The 24,685-nt window shown below is 44.1% G+C and overlaps 1 protein-coding gene and 1 pseudogene across 3 annotated transcripts; both read right to left on the bottom strand.

The window, feature by feature from the left end:
- Positions 1-3,800: 3,800 nt before the first annotated feature.
- LOC101642673 lies at positions 3,801-5,087 on the bottom strand (annotated as a pseudogene).
- Positions 5,088-7,298: 2,211 nt separating this feature from the next.
- Positions 7,299-21,305, bottom strand: ZNF12 (zinc finger protein 12). Of its 3 annotated transcripts, none has more exons than XM_045285782.1 (5): positions 21,042-21,304; positions 20,232-20,293; positions 15,505-15,631; positions 15,144-15,239; positions 7,299-11,437 (listed from the first exon to the last, which is right to left on the bottom strand). In XM_045285782.1, exons 2-5 carry the CDS (start codon positions 20,244-20,246, stop codon positions 9,609-9,611), a joined length of 2,067 nt encoding a protein of 688 aa, XP_045141717.1. In that variant the 5' UTR covers positions 20,247-20,293; positions 21,042-21,304; the 3' UTR covers positions 7,299-9,608. The 3 variants fall into 3 exon arrangements, with proteins under 3 accessions (XP_045141717.1, XP_045141720.1, XP_045141722.1); XM_045285785.1 differs by lacking the exon at positions 21,042-21,304 and adding an exon at positions 20,412-20,904; XM_045285787.1 differs by lacking the exon at positions 15,144-15,239 and having other exon boundaries at positions 21,042-21,305.
- Positions 21,306-24,685: the final 3,380 nt, after the last annotated feature.

Here is a 24,685-nt window from a genome sequence, read left to right as displayed (position 1 = left end):
AGGAAAGTCTGAGAGGCTCCCCTGAAGTGAAGAACACATCCCCTCTTCCGTGTAGGACAGCTCTCTCAGCGCCTCTTGACCATGCAAACAAGCTGACCCTTTGCCATGCATGCCCCCTCTAGACTGTGCAGGCCTCCTCTTGATGCCCTCAACAGGCCTCTGTTTGGCCATGCGAATGCCTCTCGGCTGGGTAGACCTCTGCCTGTGGCCTCCCAGCCTCCAGTTGTGATCGTGAGATTTCATTTGACTTAGTCAAATGGTGGTTTGGCAGTTTAGGCCCAGTGATCCCCACATTACTTAAAACGATACAATCAACTAGTCAGATGTAAGATCAGGCGGAAATGCTTACTCAGATAAAGCCCTGACGTAATTGAAAGGACATTTCCTTGTGGGTTTGGCTTAATTCCTATAGAAGTGGCCACTGTGGGGAAGCTACTTTGCTTCCTGCTGGTTTCCTATTCTGCATCTGACCCATGGACCGCTGATTCTTGGGGTCTGAACCACGGGCCAGCTATATCGTCTGTCAACTCTAGGAGCAATCAGCAGCCTGCCATTTGACCTGCCAATCTTGGCTTTACTGGACTCCGAAGCCACAAGCCTGCCCGGCCAACCTTGGATTCATCTGCCTGTGTAGCCGCCAACCTGTCAATGTCCTGGTTTATCCTCCTACTTTCTGGTTCATCATACCTGCAGCTATTCCATTCAGAAGCCTCCAGTGTAACATCCTACCTACAGACCTGCACCAAACGGCACTTAATACACTTCTCCAGTTGTGTGAGCTATTTTCTTGATATAAATTTCTCTTTCTCTATATGTGTAGCTGTGACTATATATGTATGTATATCACTGTTTTTGCCTCTAGAGAACCCAGCCCTAACACACTAGTATAGCAGCTTCCCCCCACCTTTAATTAATTTTTTAAAAAGATAAATCATTTTATTGGGGGGGGTCCTTACAGCTCTTATAACAATCCATATATCCATTGTGTTGAGCATATTTGTACCTGTGCTGTCATTATCATTTCCAAAACATTTTCTATTTGAGCCCTTTCTATTTGAGTTCCTCTTTTCCCCCCTCTTCCCCACCCTTGTGAACCCTTGATAATTTATAAATTATTTTTATTTTCATATTTTACACTATCTGCTGTTTCCCTTCACCCACGTTTCTGTTGTTTGTTCCCCTGGGATGTGTGTGTCATACGTCAATCATTGCAATTGGTTCATCCTTTTCCCCCATTGCCCCCCACCTTCTCCCTCCCCTCATGGTATTGCTACTCTCATTATTGGTCCTGAGTGGTTTATCTGTCCTGGATTCCATGTGTCCAGAGCTCTTATTTGTACCAGTGTACATGCTCTGGTCTAGCCGGATTTGTAAGGTAGAACTGGGGTCATGATGGGGGGTGGGGTGGAGCATTCAAAAACTAGGGAATGTTGTGTTTCATCAGTGGTATACTGCACCCTGGCTGGCTCATCCCTTCCTTATGACCCTTCTGTAAGAGGATGTCCAATTGTCTACAGATGGGCTTTAGGTCTCCATTCCAGCCCCCCTTGTTCACATCAAGGAGGTTGTTTGTTTTGGTGCCTTCTGATGCCTGATACCTGATTGCATCGACACCTCATGATCACACAGGTTGGTGTGCTTCTTGCATGTGGGCTTTGTTGCTTCCCTGCTAGATGGCCGATTGTTCAACTTCAAGCCTTTAAGACCCCAGATGCTGTAGCTTTTAATAGCCGGGCACCATCAGCTTTCTTCACCACATTTGCTTATGCACCCATTTTGTCTTCAGAGATTGTGTCGGGAAGGTGAATATCACAGAATGCCAGGTTATTATAACAGTGTTCTTGTGTTGAAGGAGGACTTGAGTAGATGCGCAATGTGTGTCTGCTACTTTAATACTTAACATGTAACCATATGCACATAGACCTATCATTATATATTAATATAGTTACATATGTACATGTGTATGTTTATACCTCTATAAATGGCTTCTGCCTCCTAGTTCTGTCCTCTATTTCCTTTTATTTTTCTCCTGTCCCACTATCATGTTCGACCTTAATTCAGCTCTCTGTACTTCGGCTACATTACACTTGATCAAGCCCCACCAGGCATTCTATGCCCTCCTCGCCATCAATTTTAGAGCTCTTGTTCCCTTAAGTAGAGAAGCTTTGTTTAGCTCCCTTAGTAGCTGTGGTAGTTACATAATCTGTTGCCAATTTGAGACTTAAGAGTGAAGGGGTGGAGTTTAGCTTGTCAATCAGGTCGCAGCTTGATGACCTCATTTGGAAGCCCTAAGGAGATAAATAGCTTGCTGGAGGCAGGACACATGCTCTCTCCCTGGGAGACATTCCAGCTGAGAAGACACATGGAGCTACACTAGTGCCCTGAGCTGGAGGAGCCATGTAGAGACCCCTGCCAGGGCTGAGATGCCTACACTGCCACTGGATCCACAAAACGTTCCACTCACTGGGCTGTGATCTTCCAGTGCATGCGTTGTGCGAGTCTGAAGAGGAATTTACATACTAGTATAGGACATATCGGCTAATAACAGATTTATGGAATTGATCTAGACTGGGCTGGGATGTTTTCTTAAAATATAATTGCTCTTTATAAAAAGTTCTCTATTACACACACACGAGTCTCCCTGGATCTGTGTCTCTAGTCTACCTCAACTAACACAATAGCATTCCGAGAAACAGGGTTTGCCAACACCAACCCTGCCAGGGTTTTTCAAGCCTTGGCCTGCCTTCAGTGTTCAAGCTCTTGACCCACGTTACAGCCCTTTGTGGTTTCTCATTCCCCTCTCCCTGATTCTCTATTCTTGCCCCTATGGAGTCTGCTGCAAACTCCTTACCAATTTCAAAGCATGACCCTCCCAGCAGGGCCACAAACTGACCACTATCCTTGGCAGACCATAGTCACTTCATTTGCAAAGCATATTGGTCATCGCCTGCAAGCTGTGTATAAAGCAGCCTGGGGCCAAACCAAAATAATCAAACCAGCAAGTTGTTTACCCAGGAAATGTCAATCAGCCTAAAGAAAATTAGCAGACCCTCAGATGGCAATCTAGGGCAAAGAAAACTCCTTAGGGCTTAGTTAGAAAATATCTCAGAGAATTAAGGGCGGGAAAAGCTCACAAAATATCTCCTTTCACCGCAGAGTATTTGACAATGTTCATACTATATAGTCTTTAAAACCTCAATCTTTAAAAAAAACAAAAAAACACCTCAATCTTAAATACAAGTGAAAAAATGCATTATCATGACATAAGGCTCAAACTAAATTTGGTTTTGCTCTATCATTAGTTATTCCAATCCTGTTTATGTCTCTGTGTCACTCACTGCATTGAAGACACATTTATCATGGAAAGTCATTTTATATGCCTTATATTGTCTAACACCCCTGAGCAGTGACATCAGTCAACTGAGTAGACTGCTAAACACTGATGTGTCTGAGAAAGCTTGGTGATACACTTCCAAAGGATTAGCCATTGAAAACGCTATGGAGAATATATTCTGCTACACATGGCCACTATGATTCAGAAATGACTCAATGACAATGGGTTTATTTCTTAAATATCACTCAGGAGGCTTCAAAAAGTTTGTGGGAAAATGGAATTGACAGATAATAAAGTTTTCTCATGAACTCTTTGAAATCCCCTTGGATATTTTCACTTATATGATTGGCTATTACTATTCTGAAATAATATTATTTGGTAGACACTTTCCTTTTTTTTTTTTTACTTTTAAATCATTTTATTTTAATAGAACGTAGCAAAAACAGATCAACTGTACACAGTCCCGCACTACAAACATCTTGTACGCAACCCCCTGTTAGGAGCCAACTCCCACCCAGCCTATTTCATTACGAGTTCGTGATACAATGGTTCATAAGCACAGGTGCAACATGTGTTTGCTACATGTGTCAATATCATTGTTACTGCGTTATCTTCAAAAAGATACTGTATTGGATGCAGAAGTGTTTCCTAAATGAGTTTTACTCATAATAAGGTATGCTGTGTACTAAGACTGACATTAGACTAATGTGCACTAGATCCAAAACTGTACCTGATGTATGTCCACAGCGGCGTTAATGACAGACTGAGGAGGAACTCATGCATAATGCAAGGACCGCCTGTCATAGACCCAGTCTTCAGGCCATATATTTCATGGGGGACACGCTGAAAAGAGTCTAAATGTTTACCAAGAACATTTCACTTAAATTGCGGAGTTGTTTATAAAAATGGTACTTGAAAGACAAGCCCCCATGAAGGAACGCAGTGTCTAGTCAAGAGGGGCTAAAACACACTATAGAGACAATGTTCAAAGCGCCACAGCTCTCTCCCCAGAGGAAAAGCAATAAAAACAACTTCATCTGTCTGGAACAAACAGAAAGTATTTCACAAAGTGTAATTTCACAAAGACGAATTCAACAGGGAATACATTTTGTGGAGAACATTTAAAAAAAACTATGTACTTTTTGAATATGAATATATCAAAACCCAAAATGTTAGGTTTTACTTTTGTCCTTTTTGGGCAACTTTTGAGGCAATTTTGGGTTTGGGTTCCCAGAGGGCGTTCTTGACGAATCTACTGGCGGTGCCTTTGTCCAGCTTGCTGGCATTTTTCTTGTCGGTGATCTCCTTGACCCTGTTCATGTGTTCTCGGATTCACTCCAATTCCTGCTTTACTGGATATTCTTTGGGGTTAGCTCCCTGAGTGGCCAAATACACCCCAAACATTGATTTTTATGTGCAAGCAGAAACTAAATCCACTTTTGCTTGTTTGAGGGGGTCCAGCTTCTGCAGCAACTCATTTCTAGAAACAGACATCATGATCTTCAGCATCTCTTCCCTGGCACCGATGGAAGTTTCAAAGGTCGACAAACAGTCATGATTTCAGTCGGGTAGTCTTCATTGACTTCTGCACTTGCCGCCATTATGAGTAACTCGTTCGCCTCAGACGCCATCGCCCGGAAAAAGACACTTTCCTTTAAGTAATTCAATTAATTGTTATAATTACAGCATAGTGTGTTACACATTGGGCTGCTAACCGCAAGGTCAGCAGTTCAAAACCACAACCAGCAGCTCCACAGAAAAAAGATGAGGCTTTCTATTTTCGTAAAGATGCACAGTCTTGGTAACATAGGTACATTTCTACTGTTTCCATTGGGTCACTATGAGTCAGAATCAACTTACTGGCTGTGATCTTATTTTTTTTTCTTTTGAGAGCCTGTGACGTCATAGAACCATCCCAATTATATCATGGAGAACAAGGTTCAGAAAGATGACGTGATCTACCTAGGTCCACATTGCTGAGGACTTGGGATTTGAACTCAGGTCTTTCACTTCAGGCTTCCATTGTCCTGGACTTACCTTTGACCCAACTGTCCTAATTTCCCAGAGTTACTGTTACAGCCCGATGATGGCAACGCGGATATGCCAAAGTAACACATTGATGTTTCCCAGGCCTGTAGGACAGAAGTCTGAAATCTAAGGGTCATCAGTGCTCTGGTGTATATAAAAGCTGCAGGAAAGACTTCTTCCTTGTTTCTCCAACACTCCTTGGCTTGTGACAGCACCAGTCCGATCGCTATCTCCAGCAGAGAATTTGTCAAAGCCATCCACTTGTGCTTTTCCTAACAGCACCAAGTAACAAGACAATGGGGTCTTCTTTCAACAAAGGGAGAATGTGTGAAAATAGAGTGGCAAACAGATGAGGCTGTACAGCCACAGCACACACCTGCCCTTTATTCTTCCAGGCGTTATTCTCAGTTCTCAGGTTCTGTAAACTCCTGTTACTACCATGGAACCTGCAGGCTTAGGCAATGGAAGAATTGCCCATGCTAGTTCTTCAATTTGGCAGCGCCCTTAGACATTAAAATTAGAGAAGGGAACATCCTTTTTTATGTAGTTATCTATAGTACATAGGAGCTGGTGGCAAAGTGGTTACACATTGGGCTGCTAACATCTTTCTCCACTGGAGAAAGATGAGACTTTCTACTACCACAAGGAGGTACAGTTTCAGAAACCCACAGGGGGAGTTCTATCCTGTTCTATAGGGTCATTATGAATTGGTATAGACTCAATGGCAATGCATTTGGTTTTGGATCTATGATAAGAAAAAATAATGTAATTTAAGAAATAGATTCCCTGTGGGCTTCATTCTCTTTTGAGGCCTTCTGTAAAGCATACAGTTATCTGGGGTGCAGCCATGTGGCACACGATCCAACCTTGTTTGGACAGTGGTATGGACTGAACTAGAATGTGTTAATTTCTAACCCTTACACCCGAGGCTGTGATTCCATTTGGGAGTATTTGGTTACATTAAAAGGGTATCATTAGTGCAGAACGTATCTGAAGTCAAGTGCTCCTGTGATACACCAAACAAGAGAGCGGAGATGGGGTAATATGAATGGCAGCGACAGGAAGACTGACAAAGGGGTTGAGTAACGGCAGTGACAAGGACCGTCCTCCAGAGTCAGCAGAGAATGCAAGCCTGCCCCTAGAGAAGGCACCCTACTTCAGCCTGTTAGCTTCCGAAACAGTGAGAAAATGAAATACTTAAAGCCACCCTCTTGTGGCATTTGCCTTGAGAACACTTGGGAGAAGCTTGGCTGGACCATGATGATGGAATAAAGAACGAGTGCATCTTTAGCCTAAGAAATAATGTGACTGTGGTGCCCATCTCCTATTAAGTCTTTATTTTCACTCCTCTGGTGACTGGGGAAAAAACTAGGGGATTTGTATCTGTAAGGAAAGTCGGCTTACACTTCAAGTTACGAAGTCACTGTAAGATGCAGGTGCTCAGGCTTAGTCCACCAATTCTCTTCTCAGTCCTTTCAACGGGCTAGGTAAACTGAGCCAGCAACTCCACAGTGCTCTTGTAGGAAGAGTTAAATATTTTTTGCCAATACTGCCTTTTATTAAATCTAAGAGAGACCTGTCTTTAAGTGCCTCTAAGGAAGAAGCCTTGGTGGTATAGTGGTTATGTGTTTGGCTGCAAGGTCAGCAGTTCAAACACCAACTGCGTCTTGGGAGAAAGACAAGGCTTTCTACTAGAGAAGTGACAGTCTCAGAAACTCACAGGGCAGGTCTACCCTGTCCTATAGGGTCACTATGAGTCGGCATGGACTCAGTGGCACAGGGTTTGGTTTTGGAAGGAAGAATAAAAACAGTGCTAATTATTTTAGACTGGGCTCTCAATCCTAACATTGGAGAAGTCGTAATATGCAAACATTTGTATCTCTGAAACTATGAAAATTCTCCACAGTGACATTATTGAAGAGGCAGTTTAGGACCATTTATCTGTACTAGACTCTTTATTATGTAGGCAACCATAGAAGAAAAAGAACAAGGTAAATCCTTTACATTTCAAAAATATTACTTAAAAATGCATATGGTAGAATTAAGCTATAATAATACACTAATGAGGAATATCTCTGTATTATTCCAACACCTATATTATGAATAGAGTTCTTACACAATAATATGCAGCCTACCAGACATTTAGTTCTGTTATGTAGCATATTCACGATTATCTAAAGAGAATAGGCAGGAAAAGTGCTGAGGAACAAAAAGGGGTCCATATGTGATTTTAATTCATAAGAAATAGGGCCTTTCACCTCAGTGGTAAAGGGGTAAGTTATTTGACTAACACAGGATATGTAGGCATTTGAAAGCAAATAAAATCAGATCCTTTCTATAACCATATATTGTCAGCTGACATTGCATCAATGAACAATATAAATTAAATGAACTCAAACAAGACTGCATGTTGTTATAAAAAAGGAGTTATACCTGACATTGGCATATTACAAAATTTAATTTCTTAGCGGTCAATGATAGGACTGTTCATAGAAGCACACTCAATTGTAGCAAATTTATTTCTAATGCTCAACCTATTCACATTAAAATTTACAGAAAATGAGGCAAATATTTTTATCAGCAGTGCAAAATAAATGATTTCCCAAAAGTCCATTTCTGAGTTGCATAATTTCTACAAAATGTAACTCTGAAACAAATAGAATGCCTTTAGCTATTACTAACAGAGCCCACTAGCCCAACTCACTTAAACTAGGCTTCCTCTTACAAAAGAAATAGTCCAGGGGTGGAGTGGCCACCAGTGTGACTGGATTAGTGGCTTAATAATATCATCCAGGTTCCAGATTCTTCCAGTCTTTGTGCTCTGTCATTTCGTAGAGGCATAACCAGGTGTCATGTGCAGGCAAGGTAATGTTTACTGAAAGCTAGATTCCACTTCACCCTGCATGATTCCTTGAGTCTTTGAGGAAATCTTTTACAGGAATAACCTAACAGACATTCTCTTTATCTGCCCAGAATTAAGAACGGGATTTTCAGTAGTGACCGAACTGAATTGAGATTTATCCCAACTCATGAGAGGAAGGGACACCCAAATTTTATGAGTAAACAATGAGAAAGAAATGACGAGGAAGGACAGTCACTCAACAATGCTTGCCACAAGTTCATGTTAATCAATTAGTCGAATAATAGGAAAAAGCATGCACAATGTTTAAAAGCACATCATATCGAGTAAAAATAGAAAATTCCTAAATTACATAGTACTCCTGTGCTGTACACTTATGTACTCAACCAAATAAAACAATAAATATACAAAATGGGGATATTTTAAGTACATTATAAACTATACAGAGTGCAATGAGTACTACAGCTGTATTTCATTCATAGAGCCTCCAGGTTTAACAATTTAAAATTAAGCAGTTTTCTATTATATGCATAGATTTATCTTCCACTGATTGTGTACAATTAAAAACACCAGAAGACCATTATTTCTTTAAATGGTTCCGTTCATTAACCAAATAGACCGACAAACAAGAATAGGGCTTCTCATGAAAATATAATTCTTTGGGGAACACAAAGTATACTGTAAGCCTGTGAGGCATATTTCAATGACAATGTATATGAAAATATTAACATGGTAGTGCTATTTAGAGTGGGCAATTTTACCATCTTTCATTACCAATCATCATTCTGAGCATACGATGCCTTTTCAAACATGATTCAAACACAACATATAATTCCTGTAATGTAGAATAATAACAACTAAAATAGTAAGCCCTGCCTCATCAGGAACTATGCCTCCTACTTAAAGTTGCTGTTCTGATGAATGATCCTGATGGTTTTACTGCTTTTTTAATACAAGAGATTATCTACTCACGTGTTCACAAAAGATATCTCCCGTTTTGTGTTTTCTCTCTCCTCTTCATTACACAAAAAAAGTTTGTTATCTGAAGTCTTTTATTAACAACTCCAAAATGTAGAGTCCTGTTTCCACATTACTTGATAGATTTCTCTCCTTGGTAGAAACTCCCTGATATTTTGAATGTACAGTCAATTTATAGAGTCTACTCTACATAGTATTTACAAAATTTTACGCTTTTTATAGTCTGGTGTCCAGTAAGCTGTGTGATCTTGCTGAAAAGTTCTACCCTGTGAATTTTCAGATTACAAGTCTGACTACAGAACAAAAGATTTTTAATTTTCTTTTTCACATTCACATGTGAACTCTCTGGGTTGGATATTCTTATTCATTAGAGTGAAAGGATTCTATGGGATAAAAGGAAGTCTGACTTCAGAGAAGCCTTTCCATATCAATTCCATTCATGTTTGCTTTCCTATGAATTCTTTGATGGCTATTGAAGGCTGACTTATGATAGAACTTTTTGCCACACTCACTACATTCATAGGGTTTCTCTCCTGAATGAGTTCTATAATGTACAGTGAGGTATGACATCCGAGAGAAGGCTTTCCCACATTCGTTACATTCAAATGGTTTCTCTCCTGAATGAATTCGATGATGTATAGTTAGATACGACATCTGAGAAAAAAATTTTCCACATTCATAACATTCATAGGATTTTTCTCCTGTGTGTGTTCGCTGGTGTCTATTAAGGGCTGAATTCTGGCAGAAGGTTTTCCCACATTCACTACATTCATAAGGTTTTTCTCCTGAATGAATCCTATGATGTATGGTGAGGTATGACATCTGAGAGAAGAACTTCCCACATATGTAACACTCATAGGGCTTCTCTCCTTTGTGTATTCTCTGATGTCTACAGAGTGCGGAATTCTGGTAAAAGGACTTCCCACATTCACTACATTCATAGGGTTTCACACCTGAATGAGTTCTATGATGTACGTTGAGGTACGACAACTGAGAGAATAATTTTCCACATTCATTACACTCATAGGGCTTCTCGCCCGTGTGAACTCTCTGATGTCTCATGAGGGCTGAGTTCAGGTAGAAGGTTTTCCCACACTCATTACATTCGTAAGGTTTCTCTCCTGAATGAGTTCTATAATGTACAGTGAGATAGGATAACCGAGAGAAAAACTTCCCACATTCATTACATTCATAGGGTTTCTCCCCTGTGTGCGTTCTCTGGTGTGTAGTGAGAGTAGACTTGCGACAGAAGCATTTCCCACATTCATTACACTTATACAGTTTCACACCTGTGTGAATTTTATGGTGGTCGTTAAGGGCTGACTTTTGAGAGAAGGTTTTTGCACAGTAATGACAAACATAGGGTCTCTCTCCTGAATGTGTTCTCTGGTGTTGTGTGAGGTGGGTCTTCTGGCAAAAAGCTTTTCCACAGTAGCTACATTCGTAGGGCTTCTCTCCTGAATGAGTTCTCTCGTGTTGAATAAGGTGTAATTTCTGGTAGAACGTTTTCCCACACACACTACATTCATAGGGCTTCTCACCTGTGTGTGTTCTCAGATGTACAGTGAGAGTTCCTTTCTGGCAGAAGGACTTCCCACACTGATTACATACAAAAGGTTTCTCTCCTGTGTGAGTCCTCTGATGTATTATAAATTTTGACTTTTTACAGAAAGATTTCCCACATTCACTGCATTCATAGGGCTTCATTTCCAAATGTGATCTCTGATGTACACCAAGGTTTGACATTTGCAGGAAGGCTATTTCGGATTCATTCCACTTACACGGTTTCTCTTCCATGTGATTAACAAAAGCTGTCTCTGTTTGGAAAGCTTTCTGGCAATTAATATATTCAAAGGGTTTCTCCAAAATATGAATTTTCTGATAAATACTTTCATCATTTAGAGAGTTAACTTCCCCATTTTCTGCTGGATGAGTTTTCTCAAGCTTAATATTGAGAAGTGATTTCCCACATCCACTACATTCATCAGGGCTCATTTCTGCATAACTTCCATCACTACTAATATACCCTGAAATAGATGTTAAACTTTTCTCACATGAGTCACATTTATTGGAGATTTTTCTTGAGGAATCAGGGCTTGTTTCCACACTAAAAGTTTTACCAAGAACATTACCTCTCTCTTCCATCAAGATCTTGTTGATGAATACGGTTTTCCTTGAAGGTTTATCTTCATTATTCTGAACTCGCTCTATCAGGTCATCAACTTTCTGGGCTTCTTCTAAAGAGAGAAAAGATTAACATAATTTTGTATATCTTCCTACATTAGATAAAGAAAGAAACTTGCACATAAATATCTTATTGTAGGTTAGGTGATGATAATAATTTCAAGTGTACTTTCTCCCCTTAATTTGTTCAGTTTGGAAACACACACACAATCTCCAGTGGTGGAGAAATGAAGAAAGCAAACAGCACAGAAATTGAAATATAAACAAGAAACAATAATTAAAGACAAAGGATGTTAGATGAATGGCTGACAAGGCAGGAATAGAAAGGACTTCAGTAAATGAGGTAAACTGGTAAGATAACAAGGATGGATGGATGCTGAATGACGATGGTCTCCTGGTATGGATTATATATTTAAACCTTATTATTTATTATGAAATTGGGAGAGACAGATCGAAATCTAAGGCATTCTGTCCCCTTGTACTGAGACTTTGTAGCAGCATTTTCATAAGTCAAGATCCATTAAAACTCATTTTATTTCTTTTATTCTGTACAGTAGGGTCATAAAGTTTCATTCAAATTTCCTCATGCTTAGAGAAATACTTCTATACAATCTGGGCTTTAACTGCAATTCTATTTCACTTGAAAAGAGGAGCAAACAAATCTAAGCACAGCAGGAAGTAATAAATAGACAAGAGTAGGCTGCCTTTTCAAATGGTTCACGTCTTCAATATCCTAATGATGTTATAATCCAACACTGAACTCACTCTGACCATAACATTATATTAGTTCCTATTTGGGCAATTTAATATAAACTCTGGCTAAGATAATTTATTTATTACCCCTTTGTGACTAAAATTCATCCACCTGTAAATTTGAGATAATAGTACCTATCTCACAAGGTTCTTGTGGGATTACATAAATTAGTAAAAACAAAGTCAGTACAGAATCTGACATGTACCATTTTCAACCTCACAGCTGTCTTACACCAGTCCTGGCTCTGGCATTCTAGAGACACTACATTCTGAATGTGAGTGGTGCTTCCCTACTTTGCGTTTCATTTAGTGTAGACACATTCAGACTGATTCTTCCCGAAAACAACTATTTTCATTAAACTTAAACATTTGTGGATAGACTCCACTATTGTCCTTGCTATTGTCTACACAAAGTAAAACTAAATCACCCAAAAGCTGCAACTTCCCTAAACCCATCACTGCTAAAAATATCAATGCAGAACATGGGAAAAAATAAAAGACGAATCCTTTTCATCACCTGGATTCACAATATTATCAACCTGGCATTAATATGGGCAACCAAAAGTTATTTCTGTTCTAGGAAGCTGAGCTCTTTGTACCTAATAAATGCCCCAGCTCATTTCCAACCACAAGTCTGTACTCTTAATGTTTTATTCATGTGCTTGACTTCCCACCTTGATCTGCTCTATTCATGTTTATAATCCACAAGAAGAAATTCCCTTCCCTACTTCTAGGTCCTTTCTTCCTTAAAAGTAGAAAATAATAGTGCTCACAAAATAATTTTAGCACAAAGTTGTTCAGCCTTGCATTAGTACATGCACATTCCTTGTAAAATGCTAAGCTGTAAACTTATTTATGCAGCCCTGGTCTCTTTACCAAAAAGTATCTTCTAAAAAATATGACTATATTCTAGTTCTTTTCTAACCTGAGTGGAAACTAAAAGAGCTGTTCTTCATCAGATTCATATGAGTATCTTTCAAGTACTTTCAAAATATACGGGGATGTGGCCAAGGCGCATATAGTTATAAGCTATTATCTATACATCATTTCTGGGTAAGTCATTTCACCTCCCTAGCTCCACAAATGATCAACGAAGTAAATGTCTATTATATGTTACATACTACACCAAGGGAGGACCACACACTCATCTTTATAGGATTACTATCTGAGAGGAAAGACAATCAAGCAAAAAATACCTACGACCAAACAACAGACTACATAACCAGACTTAATTATTTTTAAGGCAGAACCACAGTGAGTGGAATTAAATTTAAGAGAAGGAAGAAACTGAAGTGATGCTATAGTAAGGAAGGAAAATCTTCAAAGAGCTGGAAATTTTGAACTCAGGCTTAAATGTGTTATGTGGACCAGTGAAAACACCATAGCACAATGTAAAGATGTACGTACAATAATCATACGGACAGAATACATTTAAGAGTCTAGAAGAAATAAAGTTTACAGAGAGTTTTGGGGGGAAAAAAGACTATGAATTTTGAAAGATAATATAGGATGATATTGTGGGGATGCTGAATTGACAAGGAATTTAAATGATCTCTAGGAAGTAATTAGAAGCCCTGGTAGTATAACTGGTTATGCATTGGGCTGCTAATTGCAGCTCACCAACTGCTTCCATTAAGATTTAGAGCTCCGGCCCCCAATAAAAGTATTTAAAACAAAAAGACTGAGAGCTTCAGAAACACATGGGGGCAGTTCTACTGTAGCCAACGGAGTTGTCATGAGTTGGAACCGTCTCAATGGCAGTGAGTTTGGTCTTCTGAGTTTTAGGAAGTAATAGGAAATAGCTACAGACTAGTGGTGAGAACAAAGTAAGATTACTTCAGACAAATGGATTTTACAGTCAGTTAGGGCTCAGAGCAATCCAGGCATGCCGTAATAAAAACTTTTTGTTTACATGATATCAAAAGAAACAAAGATGATACAGAGAAAAAATAAAGACATTTCACATAGTACAAGAACCAATAATTCTGGAGTGATCTGTAATCCTTTAGGAAAAGTATATATTTTGAGGTGATCCCACAGTGGCCAGTAGTGGGACGGAGGGAGCAATACAATTTAGTAAATAAAGGTTGTGGGAAGGTGAATGGAAGTCGTGATATGGGAGAGTTCCTGATCTCCTTCAACACGAAGGAGGGAAGAGTCGGCCTGTCCCTGCAGCGCACAGGCTGGCTAGTGGAGGTGGAGGCTGGGTGTGAGCAGCCTCAAAACAATCCACAGAAGCTCTTCTTCAGGGGTTAGACTGGAGGAGCCCTTCGAGAAACCCAGGAAACAAGAAAACCACTCCAGGCAGAAACAGAGCCATTCCGGGAGGCGCAGGGGTCTAGGGCAAATGACTCAAGACGTACGAAACTGCTAATGCTTACTGAGTACCTGTTCTGACAAGGAACTAGTCAAGGTCAAGGAACAGAATGGTAAGGAGAAAGGCAAGACGAAAACAAACACGTAGGTAAAAGGGCAGACCAAGTTACTGCGGTCACCAGACTTAAGGATGGACTTCAGGAACAACAAAAATGCCTACAGGATGAAGCAAAGTGCACCACCATAAAGAGGAACCGACTCTCCTGGCTGAGCACAGGATGGGCATGTGGCATCTGACCTCAAGGAAAGACAAGGACACATGAAACGGGGCTAACGACCAGTTAGCGGTGTTTCGCAGTAAGGGAACAAGGACAGCAGTCACAGTCAGTTGTGTTTCGGGGCGGGCTTATGAATGCCTGGGAACCAATCAGTGGCATGGGTCACTGAAAATGCAAGTGAGAGGGAACCAAGGCCAAGGTCGAAGGAGAGGAAGGGAATCTGGGGAGCAGTCCGCAAGTACAGAGCTCTGTGACACTGCCTTGTGGGGAAGGAGGGCTGGGGATGAGATTCAGTATCGAAGGCACAAAAGCATCTCTCTTCAGTCACTACGAAAGGTTGGGGACCATGGGGGGCAAAGTCCGGAGAAGCACCTCCAAGTTACCAGTCTCCTGACTGCCCCCACTAACACACCTGGGCAACTCTGAAGTAGGGGTTCTCCTTCTACTATCCAGGGCTCTGCTCCTTGCTCCAACTTGGTGATAACATCCGGTTTGATAATGGGATGCCCTGTTGGTGAGAAATGGAAGAGGACTTGAGGCTGCTGCTTGGCGTTGGGAGCACTGATGTCAGAAGAACATCCTGCCGAAACAGCTGCACTGTGCCCAGGCCCATCTAGGCTTTGCCACAATCAGAACTATTCACCAAGGGGAGAAAGAAAAACAATACGTCCTGCCTGGTGCCCAAGAGAGGTTAAACGTATTTGTTCCATCACAGTTAAAGCCACTATGTCAGAGAGCAGCCCCATGTGTCTGAGCAACCTTGGTCTCCTCACCCAGTGAAGTCAGATGGCTGTAGTTCTCCAGCATCACGTCCTTGTACATTGTCTTTTGAATAGTGTCCAGTCGTTGCCACTCCTCCTGGGTGAAGTTTACAGCCACATCCTTGAAAGACACTGACCCCTGCAATGGCACCACGATTGGTATTGAGTGACACGGAAAAACAGAAGGGGATGAGGTCTTACCAAGCCCACTGCCCACATTGTGAGCTTTCCTCCCCCACGTTACAGACTGAGAGAGAAAGACACATGGGGGACCATGTGTGGCCCTCCTGCTGAGAAGCCCAGGACCTTGAAGGCCCCTGTGAAAGCCTAGGAGGCATGCTGCTTCTTAGAACCCTCTCTTCCTTCTGCTTCCAGACCTGGACCTGTTAGTTCTCTCCGACGTCTCTGGCTGCTGCTCCTCAGGCACCTTTACTGGCCCCCGTCTGTCACCTAATTTATCCGAAAGTGGGAGTGCCCAAGGCTCACTCTTGGGTTCATTTGTTTCTATTCACACTCCTGGTTTGGGAGTGACCCAGGGTTGCCCTGTGGCTCTAATTCTATGTCTGGAATATCCATATGTATGTCAATGTTGCCCAAACCGACACCACAAACCCAGGCTTCTCTCTCAAACGCCACCGCTGCCCCAGATCTCACAGTCTTCCCAGTTCTGTCTAGGAGCTGGGGGTGACTCCACCTGGAGGCTCTGGCCCTCTTCAGGAACCACTAGTTCCAGCTTGGCTGCCCCGATGAGAAGTCAGGGGTCCAGAAGTCTGCCTATTGCATAGTGCTGCCCCTGGGGCATCCGTCTTGTCAAATGGAACCTACGATTTGAGGGTTGATTAACATGGTGATTTGTACAATGGATCAAAACAGGGCAAAGGACTTGCAGGTCATTCCTAAGGGGAGGAGGAGTATGGAGAAGAAAGGCAGCAGTTTCAGACTGATTCAGGCAAGAAGAACAAATAATACCAGTGTCATTACCAGCAAAACACAGTGAGATCAAAGAAGGGTGCCTGTACCTATCTCTGGTGATGACTGATGTACACTGGCAAAAAATCTCCTCCCTAAACACGCCTAACAGACACAAACACAGCATTTCATTTCACCCACATTTCCGGTCTATTGTCCTTACACAGCTCCTAGCTAAGTATTTGCTTATCTTTGAGCCATTCCCATATCTTAGAGAAGAAAACCTTTATTCCTTTTGGAATCTCAGAAGCTAAGAAAAAGCTCATCTTTTGAGTGAATGAACGAATCAACATATGTTACTCAAGTGAACCGATTACATTCTTTTAAAAAACTTTTAATTGTGAATGAGATGAAGGTTTACCCAATTACATTCCTACATAGGAAATGTTCTGACCAATGCAAGAGAGGGAGAGAACAGTAATGGTTTGAATTGTGTGGGAATCCCACCCCAGACTCATGTGGATGCCCCTATTTGGGAAGGGGATGCTCTTTGTTAGGGTCAATGAGACCCTAACATACTGGACAGAAAACCAAACCCACCGCCATCCAGTGGCAGGGACCCTGTAGGGTGGAGTAGAACTGCTCCTGGGGTCCCCAAGGCTGTGAATCTTTATGGGAGCAGACAGCCTCGTCTTTCTCCCACAGAGCAGCGGGTGGGTTCCAACTTTTGACTTTGTGGTTAACAGTCCCGTGTGCAACTCTCTCTGCCATGAGGACTCCTTAGCAGAGTAGGATGTGTCTGAAATTGAATCACTTTGCTTTATAAGGAACGGCATAAGCACAGAGAACAAGCTAGCACAAAGGAGGGTAGGGAGCAGACACCACATGCAGAGTTCCACAGAAACTGAGGACTCTTGGGGAGGGAGGGCGAAAGCCCAGGAGAAGGCAGGGGTTGGGGAAGATGGGGAGATACACGCACATACTTCCTTTACAGCAGGGACCCGAAATTCAGACTCCCAGCTTCCTAAACTGCGAGAGACTAAATTTCTGTTCTTTGCAAACCACCTACTTGTGGTATTTCGTTAGAGCAGCACGGGGAAAGGAGAGCAGGTGCAGAGTCCACAGCAGCAGGCTAATTGTAATCGGAAGTGGGACAATGTGCACCTGCTCCAAGTTTCTGGCTCTGTAATTGCAGTCACAAAACGTACAATTGTGTGAGTTTGGAAATCGCTTCTAGCTGCGCCTTATCAGAAAAACCAAAGCAAACAAAAAACAACAATGAGCACTACAATACGAAGGGGGAGAAACGAGGCCGGTTTCTATTTGGCAGGCGTGGCTGCGTGAAAACAGGAACAACAGGATGCCGAGTGTTTGGGCATCTGGGCCAAGCTCACGTCAGGGCAAAGGGAGAAGGAGAAGCCTGTGCTGCGTCTCCTCTGTCTTCAAAGCAAAACAAAATCACTCGTCAAGCTTTTTCCAGCTTTGAGAAAATGAGTTTCAGAAAATTTATTTTGCACTTGGTTAGCACAACTGGTCAGAATGGCAGGTATCAAAGACTTGGGCTTAGTTTCACCAAGAAGAGGGAACCATCCAGGGCAGATGAGCACTAAAAACCTGCTCCATACAGGCCATAATCCAGAGAGCTTGACAATAATGGAGGCTGGAGCTGGGTTACAGGCTCCCACCCAGAGCAGCAATTTGGGAGAGACGGGATACTTCTCCAAGCACTCCCTTTACTGGAGCAGGGTTTCTGGGCAGGGGCTATCTGCTAGGGGCTGGAAGAACACGACCATGGTGGAAGAAGCTGGACCTATACATACTGACGCAAGAGGGTGCTGTTGAGCTGCAAATCCTCCACGCAAAACCATCTCAAGAACAGAATGCACAGCAAGGCATTCATAGGGACAGCATTGTTCGGATGCTCTGGCAACCCTTTCCCAAAGAATCTATTGTTCAAATCCTCATCATTTGGGGGCTGTCGCAAACTCTACCTCAACCTCATCCCCACTCTTAGCCGGTGAGCTGGTGATTCCTATTTGAGGAAAGAGAAGTGACTAGAACGGAAAGCCACGTGGTCCATCCCATCACTAACCAAGCGCCAGTCACCCCCAGCCCACAGACTCTGCCAGGCCCTCTCGCCGACTCACAGCCATGCTCCCCATTTCCATGGACTGCCAGAACAACAAGAGCTGTCCGGTACAGCCATGTTCCTTAGAACAGAGGACGGCGAGACGTCGCCTCATGTATTGTGGACACGTCACCAGAGGGCCCAGTCTCCAGAGAGCCTGATGCTCGGTAACAGAAAGACCCTCCGTGAGGTGGATTGCAGCAGCGGCTGCAACCACGGGCACAAACAACAATTATGAGGATTACACAGGCCGGGCCGTGCTGCCTCGTGTTGTAAGTGGGGTCGCTCCCAGTCTGAGCCCAGCAGATGGCCCCTAACAACAAATGATGTGCTTTGTCCCCAGGCAACTTACACACACCACACCCTCCTTGGGGGCCCAGATGGCCTCTCCTTGCATGGAGACAAGTTTGAGGCATGAAAGGCATTGGCTTGTGGGTGGTTCTTTAGGAAGGCTATTTGCAACTACATCAAGATCAGTCAAAGGGAAAAACCGGGTCGAATGCCATGGAACATACAAAACCAACGGGGAAGCCAAAGCGCCTCTGATAGCCAATGTAAGTCTCCTCGTGGATGGCGTCATGGACTGAAACGTGTCCCCCTCACAGCTTGTGTTATAAATCCCAACCCGATTCCGTGGGAGGCGCCCTGGTGGTGCAGGGCTAAGTGCTCAGCTGCTGAGGAGTCAGAGGCCGAAAGGCTCTCCCGCCAGTCCCTCCACGAGAGAACGATGCGGCAGTCTGCACTACGTAAAGACGTACAGCCGTGCAAACCCATGGAGGCAGCGCTACCCAGTCCTCCGGGGTTGGAGTCGAAACTGACTTGCTGGTAGTGGTTTTTATACCTGAGGCTTAGATGGTGCATCTGTCACGTGAGTGAGGCAGCACTAGGGAGGGGTGTGGCTTACATTAGTCTCCGGTGAGATCTACAAAAGCAGAGTGAACCAGCAGGCACAGATGGCCCATGAGAGGTGCTAAAGAACCTGAGACAGGGAAGCAGAAGAGAGATAAGCACCCTCCCCTCTCCTGGAGCCGGCGCCCTGCGGGAACTGCTAGTCTCCCAGACTGTGGGAGAAGAAATTCTGTTACAGCCACCCACGTGGTGTTATTTCTGTGTTAGCAGCCCTCGTTATAACTAAGGCAGATGGTTACTCGTCATCTTTCAGCCACGAATGCCAAGCGCATGCGACATCCCGCAGCTTGGCCAAATCAGCTCTGCAGGCCCCCCCCTCCCCCCGCCCCCCATGAGACCCGGGGCTATTCTGCCACGCCACAGCCACATCTTTTCTCTATTTCCACTTCCTCCCTTTAAAGGTAAACCCACACTCCGTCACCTAATTCACGGTACAAATATGTTAAAAAATAAGAAAATCTAGTATAACAGATTTTATATATAAGTATACATATACATATATAATACACTGCCAGATCTTTCTTAAAAACATAAAAGGAAGCCTTACAGCAGTGGTTCTCAACCTTCCTAATGCCACAACCCTCTAATATAGTTCCTCATGTTTTGGTGACCGCACCAAGCATAAAATTATTTTCGTTGCTACTTTATAAGTGCAATTTTGCTGCTGTTATGAATCCGGCGACCCCTATGAAAGGGTCGTCCAGCCCCCGAGAACCGCTGCTTTACACGCTTCCTAAAACGCACTGTATTGTCAAGCAAATTCGAGGATAAATACGTGGCTGGAAACACTCACCTGGGGCTTCTCCATTTTCAGCCGTCTCGGGGAAGCACTGGACTGTGAGCTTGACGGCGGACCTAGGGGGTGGGGTGGGGGGCGGGGACAAACCAATGGCCTCATGAGGTGCCAGGCTGCCAGAGGGAATACTGACCTGTCACCAATCCCAAGCCCTGCCATTCTGCACAAGTCACCCACCTCCTCAGCCCCACATTTCTCCTCAAACGAGGCACCTGGAGAACCCGCGCAGTATTCGCCTGCACTGTGTACTGGGCAGGCACCTGGATGTTGCCGGCGGATTGATTTCCGGTCCGAAGGGACGGCTTGGCCGTTCCAAGCCACTCAGCCCCACTAGGGAAGCAAGCGGGGGGATCTGCTCCCAAACATGACAGCCGGGAGCCTGAGGCACAGTTCGACGCTGTTAACACACGGGGCCGCCATAAGTCAAGAATGAACTGCTGGGTCCCGGGGTTCGTTTGGGGTTTTCAGTGCACTCCAAGGGCAGAAGGTTGACGCGCGGAGGTGGCGCTGGGTGTAAGGAGAGGGTGGTGAGAGCAGGTGGAGGCAGGGTGTGATGTCGGGGTGTGAGGGGAGGAGTGGCGAGAGAATGTCCTTAGCTGGGACTGGTGACCCCTTCCTTCTCCTCCAGTAAGCCCTGTCCTCACTGTAAGTCCCCAGGCAAGGGCCTTTCCTGCGCTGCCGGGCCCCTCCCCATGCCCTCAAACCCAGCGCACTGGTCACTTGTGGAAGCGGTGAGCACCCATATTATCACACAGCCTGCAATGTCCTCACGTGGGCCTCGCTCAGGGCCGCAGGGCCACCACCTACCCCTTCGGGGGCGGCTCCGCCTCTGCCTCACGGCTCGGGGAGCGGCCGGCGGCTGGTGCTGACCTCTCTGGCGGGGCCTCTGCTCCCGAGTGTCCACGTCAAGGAAGGGGTCCTGTTCTCAAGTCCACTTCGGCCGGATCGTTCCTGGTGGGGGTGGAGCTCACCACTACACCGGGGCTTCAGCCAGATCGCCGGCAAAAGCGGACCAGGGCCGCCTGCGATGCGGACGGGCCGGGCCTCGAGCGTCCAGGGCCCGGGCCGAGAGAGGTGTCCACCGCCGCCGAGGGCCTTCTCCGCTGCGGCCAGCACGGCCCGGCTCGGCGCCACCAGCCACAGCGCCGTGGTCCGCGGAGCTCGCGCCTCCGCACAGCCCGCGCTCGCTGCGATGCTCGCCCACAGCAGGCCAAAGCCTGGGAACGAGGGCGAGCGCTGACCTGCGGAGGGACCGGAAGCGAGGACAGCGCGGCAGCCGTGCGCACGCGCAGACGCCAGGCGCGCACGCGCAGAACAGCGGAAGTCCGCCCACCAGGGTCCGCCGCGGATAACTGCACTCCACTGGACTCCAGTTCCCATAAGTCCACGCGCTTCCACTTTTAGGAGACGTCTCGAGTACTTTTACCTTATGTAACGGGTAAGAGGCGCTATGTGTTTTGGGGGTTCTTTCCCCCAAATCCTAGCTCAATGTTGTATGTGTAGAAATGACACGTAGTGGACAGCGTGACTGTATCCTGTGGTCCTAGTCCTGTCTCTAAGACCGTTTGAATGAGAACAAAGTTTTATCCACACCAGAAGGAAAATAAAAGGTGCATCCTGTTCGCTTTAATACTAGAAATTTCACTCAAATGCAGGAGTTTAGTAAATGCCCAGAGATACAATAAAAGAATATTACTCAGAGACATAGTTTCTTCAAAGAAAAGATTAAAACAACAACCTGCTCGCAACTTTTCTAAGTCGCACAATAGGTAAACATGGTAGAAGAGTCAGCATATGCAAACCACCGGAAGAAGAAAACATACCTGTAATCTTATCTCTTAGAAGTGATTATGTTTGCCACTGGGTTAAAAAAAAGCCATATTCCAGAATTGGATCATGAGAACAATGAGGCAACAGTGTTCTTGGAAAACAATTCTGTTCACCGCTTCACCTTTCATGTTGCAGCAATGTTCTTGATGAAGCATATTTCAACAGCTCTCTGGACATCTCCTGTCACCCCGGAAAGTAATTGCCACAAATACAGGAAAGAACGAAAACAGTTTTCGTACTGAATGAGTGTTAAGTGTTTAACATTCTCGTAGTGGCAAGGTCAGCAGTTTGAAACAACCAGCCTCTCTGCAGGAGAAAGATGAGGCTTTCTACTCCTGTAAAGAGTTACAGTTAAAAAAAAAAAAGTTACGGTCTTGGAAATTCACAGGAGCAATTCTCTGGTCCTATAGGGCTGCTGCGAGTTCTAATTGACCTGATGCCATGAGTTTGGTTTGGAGATTTTTTGTTTTTAATATCGGAGTGGTGCCGGACTTCTGTTGTCCACAGGGTCACTATGAGTGGCAGCCAACCCCATGGTACCCAACAACAACAACACATGTCACCCCTGGAGATGATGTGTATTGGGAAAACATTCATCAAAGGATTTGTTAGAACTTCTCTGGAAGGAACTTACGTATTTTAGTCCTTCTTACCAATCCCTGTGAGCTGCACGGAATGTGTCAATGGGTAGCAGGAGAAGACAAAGTAAAACACCATGATGAAATGTGCACACACCTGGAGGTAGAAAACGAAAAGATAAGAACATGCTCAACATATCTTAAGCTAAAGGACTGAAGAAAAAGTTCAAGCCTCAAGTTGAACTATTAAAGGATTCTGTGGGGTGGGGGGATACGATTCTGTCCACTAATAGGAGCTCTAATGGTGCATCTGGGTGAGGATTGGACTGCTAACTGCCAGACTGGAAGTTCAAAACCACCAGCAGCTCCCTGGGAGAAAGATGAGGCTTTCTGCTCCCATAAAGATTTATAGCCCAATGGTTACCATGGCTGAAGGAGGAAGCGTTGTTGCTTGGGGGCATTGAGTTTATGTTAATGGTGGTGGAATTTGGAAAAGCATATCAATAACGGTTGTACAACACCACGAGTCTAATCAATGGCACTGAATTATACATGCAGAAGTTGTTGAATTGCAGCATATTTTGTTATGTATATTTTTGTCACAGTAAAAAAATAATTATGTGAAAAAATGATTTGTAGCCTAGGAAATTATATGTAGTGTCCCTGTGCATCAGAATAGACTCAGTGGCAGGTTTTTTTTTTAATTGACACAATTTTGAATGATGCAAGAAACATCAAAAGAAGATGGAAGGAATTCACAGTCATTTTGCCAGAAAGAATTGGTTGACATTTAATCACTTAAAGAGATAGCATATGATAGAGGAAAAGCTATTTAATGCATAATTTCCTGGGGGTGAGGGTCAGGCATTCTGCCAGGGGTCAGACTCAACCCAGGTATGCAAATGGCATCCAACTAAAAAGGAGGGGGAAAGGGTAAGAAAGAAAAAGCGAGGTAGTGGGGGAACAGGACACCAACACCCCCATGGGAAGAGTATTGTTTTTATCTCCACAGGAAAGGGAGAGAGGGACCAGACCTCATCCTGATGCGCCAAGTCTTAAAGGGCAACATATTGGCATGGAGCAGCGAACTAACAGAGAGGATTGTGGAGCCAGTCCCAATCTGAGCTATGTTGACCCCTCCCTAGAAGAACGTACTACAGAGGACAGCACTGAAGATATAGCCGGGGAGAGTGGCAGATCTGTCCAGACCACATGGGAGCAAACTAAGAGGCTAAGGGAAAGAGAGAGAGAGGGAGGGGAGGAGAGAGAGAGAACCACATCGTGGGCCACCAAGCCTCAAGGATGACATTCCTGAGAGGACCGTAGGAGCAGCCTCACCATGAGACAAGATGTCCCCTCACTGGCCCACAGCGCTATGGGGACAGCACTGCAGACAGTGTCCCGCACACCTGGGGGAAACATGATGGGAGAGCAACAGAGCGGGCAGGAGAGCAGAGTAACGGAAGTCCCCAAGGGCTTGGCCTGTCATTAGACCCAATCGGAGAACATTCATAAGGGTCAGCACACAGATCTGGACATTGAGGGAGGGGGCCGGTAATGGGAGAAGAGGAGGTGGAGGGGGGCAGCAAACAAACCCAGGGACAAGGGAGCAACAGGGATCTAAAATCAATGGTGAGGAGGGTATAGAATGCCTGGTGGGGTTTGATCAAGTGCACTGTAGCCAAGAGGAATTACTGAGAGCCAAATGAAGGTGGAACATGATAGTGGGACAGGAGGAAAATAAAAGGAAATAGAGGAAAGAACTAGGAGGCAAAAGCTATTTACAGAGGTATAAATATAGGCATGTATATATGTAAATATATAATGATAGATCTATGTGCATATATTTATATGTTAAGTATTAAGGTAGCAGATGGACATTGGGTCTCTATTCAAGTCCTCCCTCAATGCAAGAACACTTGCTTTGTTCTAATAACCTGGTGTTCTGTGATACTCACCTGCCAGACACGATATCTGAAGTCAAAATGAGAACATAAACATATGTGGTGAAGAAAGCTGATGGTGCCCAGCTATTAAGTGATA

Source organism: Echinops telfairi, unplaced genomic scaffold, assembly GCF_000313985.2.
Source record: "Echinops telfairi isolate 266 unplaced genomic scaffold, ASM31398v2 ScPeMD7_5;HRSCAF=22, whole genome shotgun sequence".
Lineage (NCBI taxonomy): Eukaryota > Metazoa > Chordata > Mammalia > Afrosoricida > Tenrecidae > Echinops > Echinops telfairi.
This window is presented reverse-complemented; position numbering and strand designations above follow the sequence as displayed.

Bases quoted from the DNA above. Each gene is read 5' to 3' on its own strand.
- ZNF12 (XM_045285782.1), bottom strand. The intron at 15,240-15,504 runs GTGAGGAGACCA...TCTCACCAACAG, and splicing joins CAGCCATCTGACTTCACTGG to GGCATCCCATTATCAAACCG. The intron at 11,438-15,143 runs GTGTGTTAGTGG...TTCTCTCTTTAG, and splicing joins CCTACTTCAGAGTTGCCCAG to AAGAAGCCCAGAAAGTTGAT.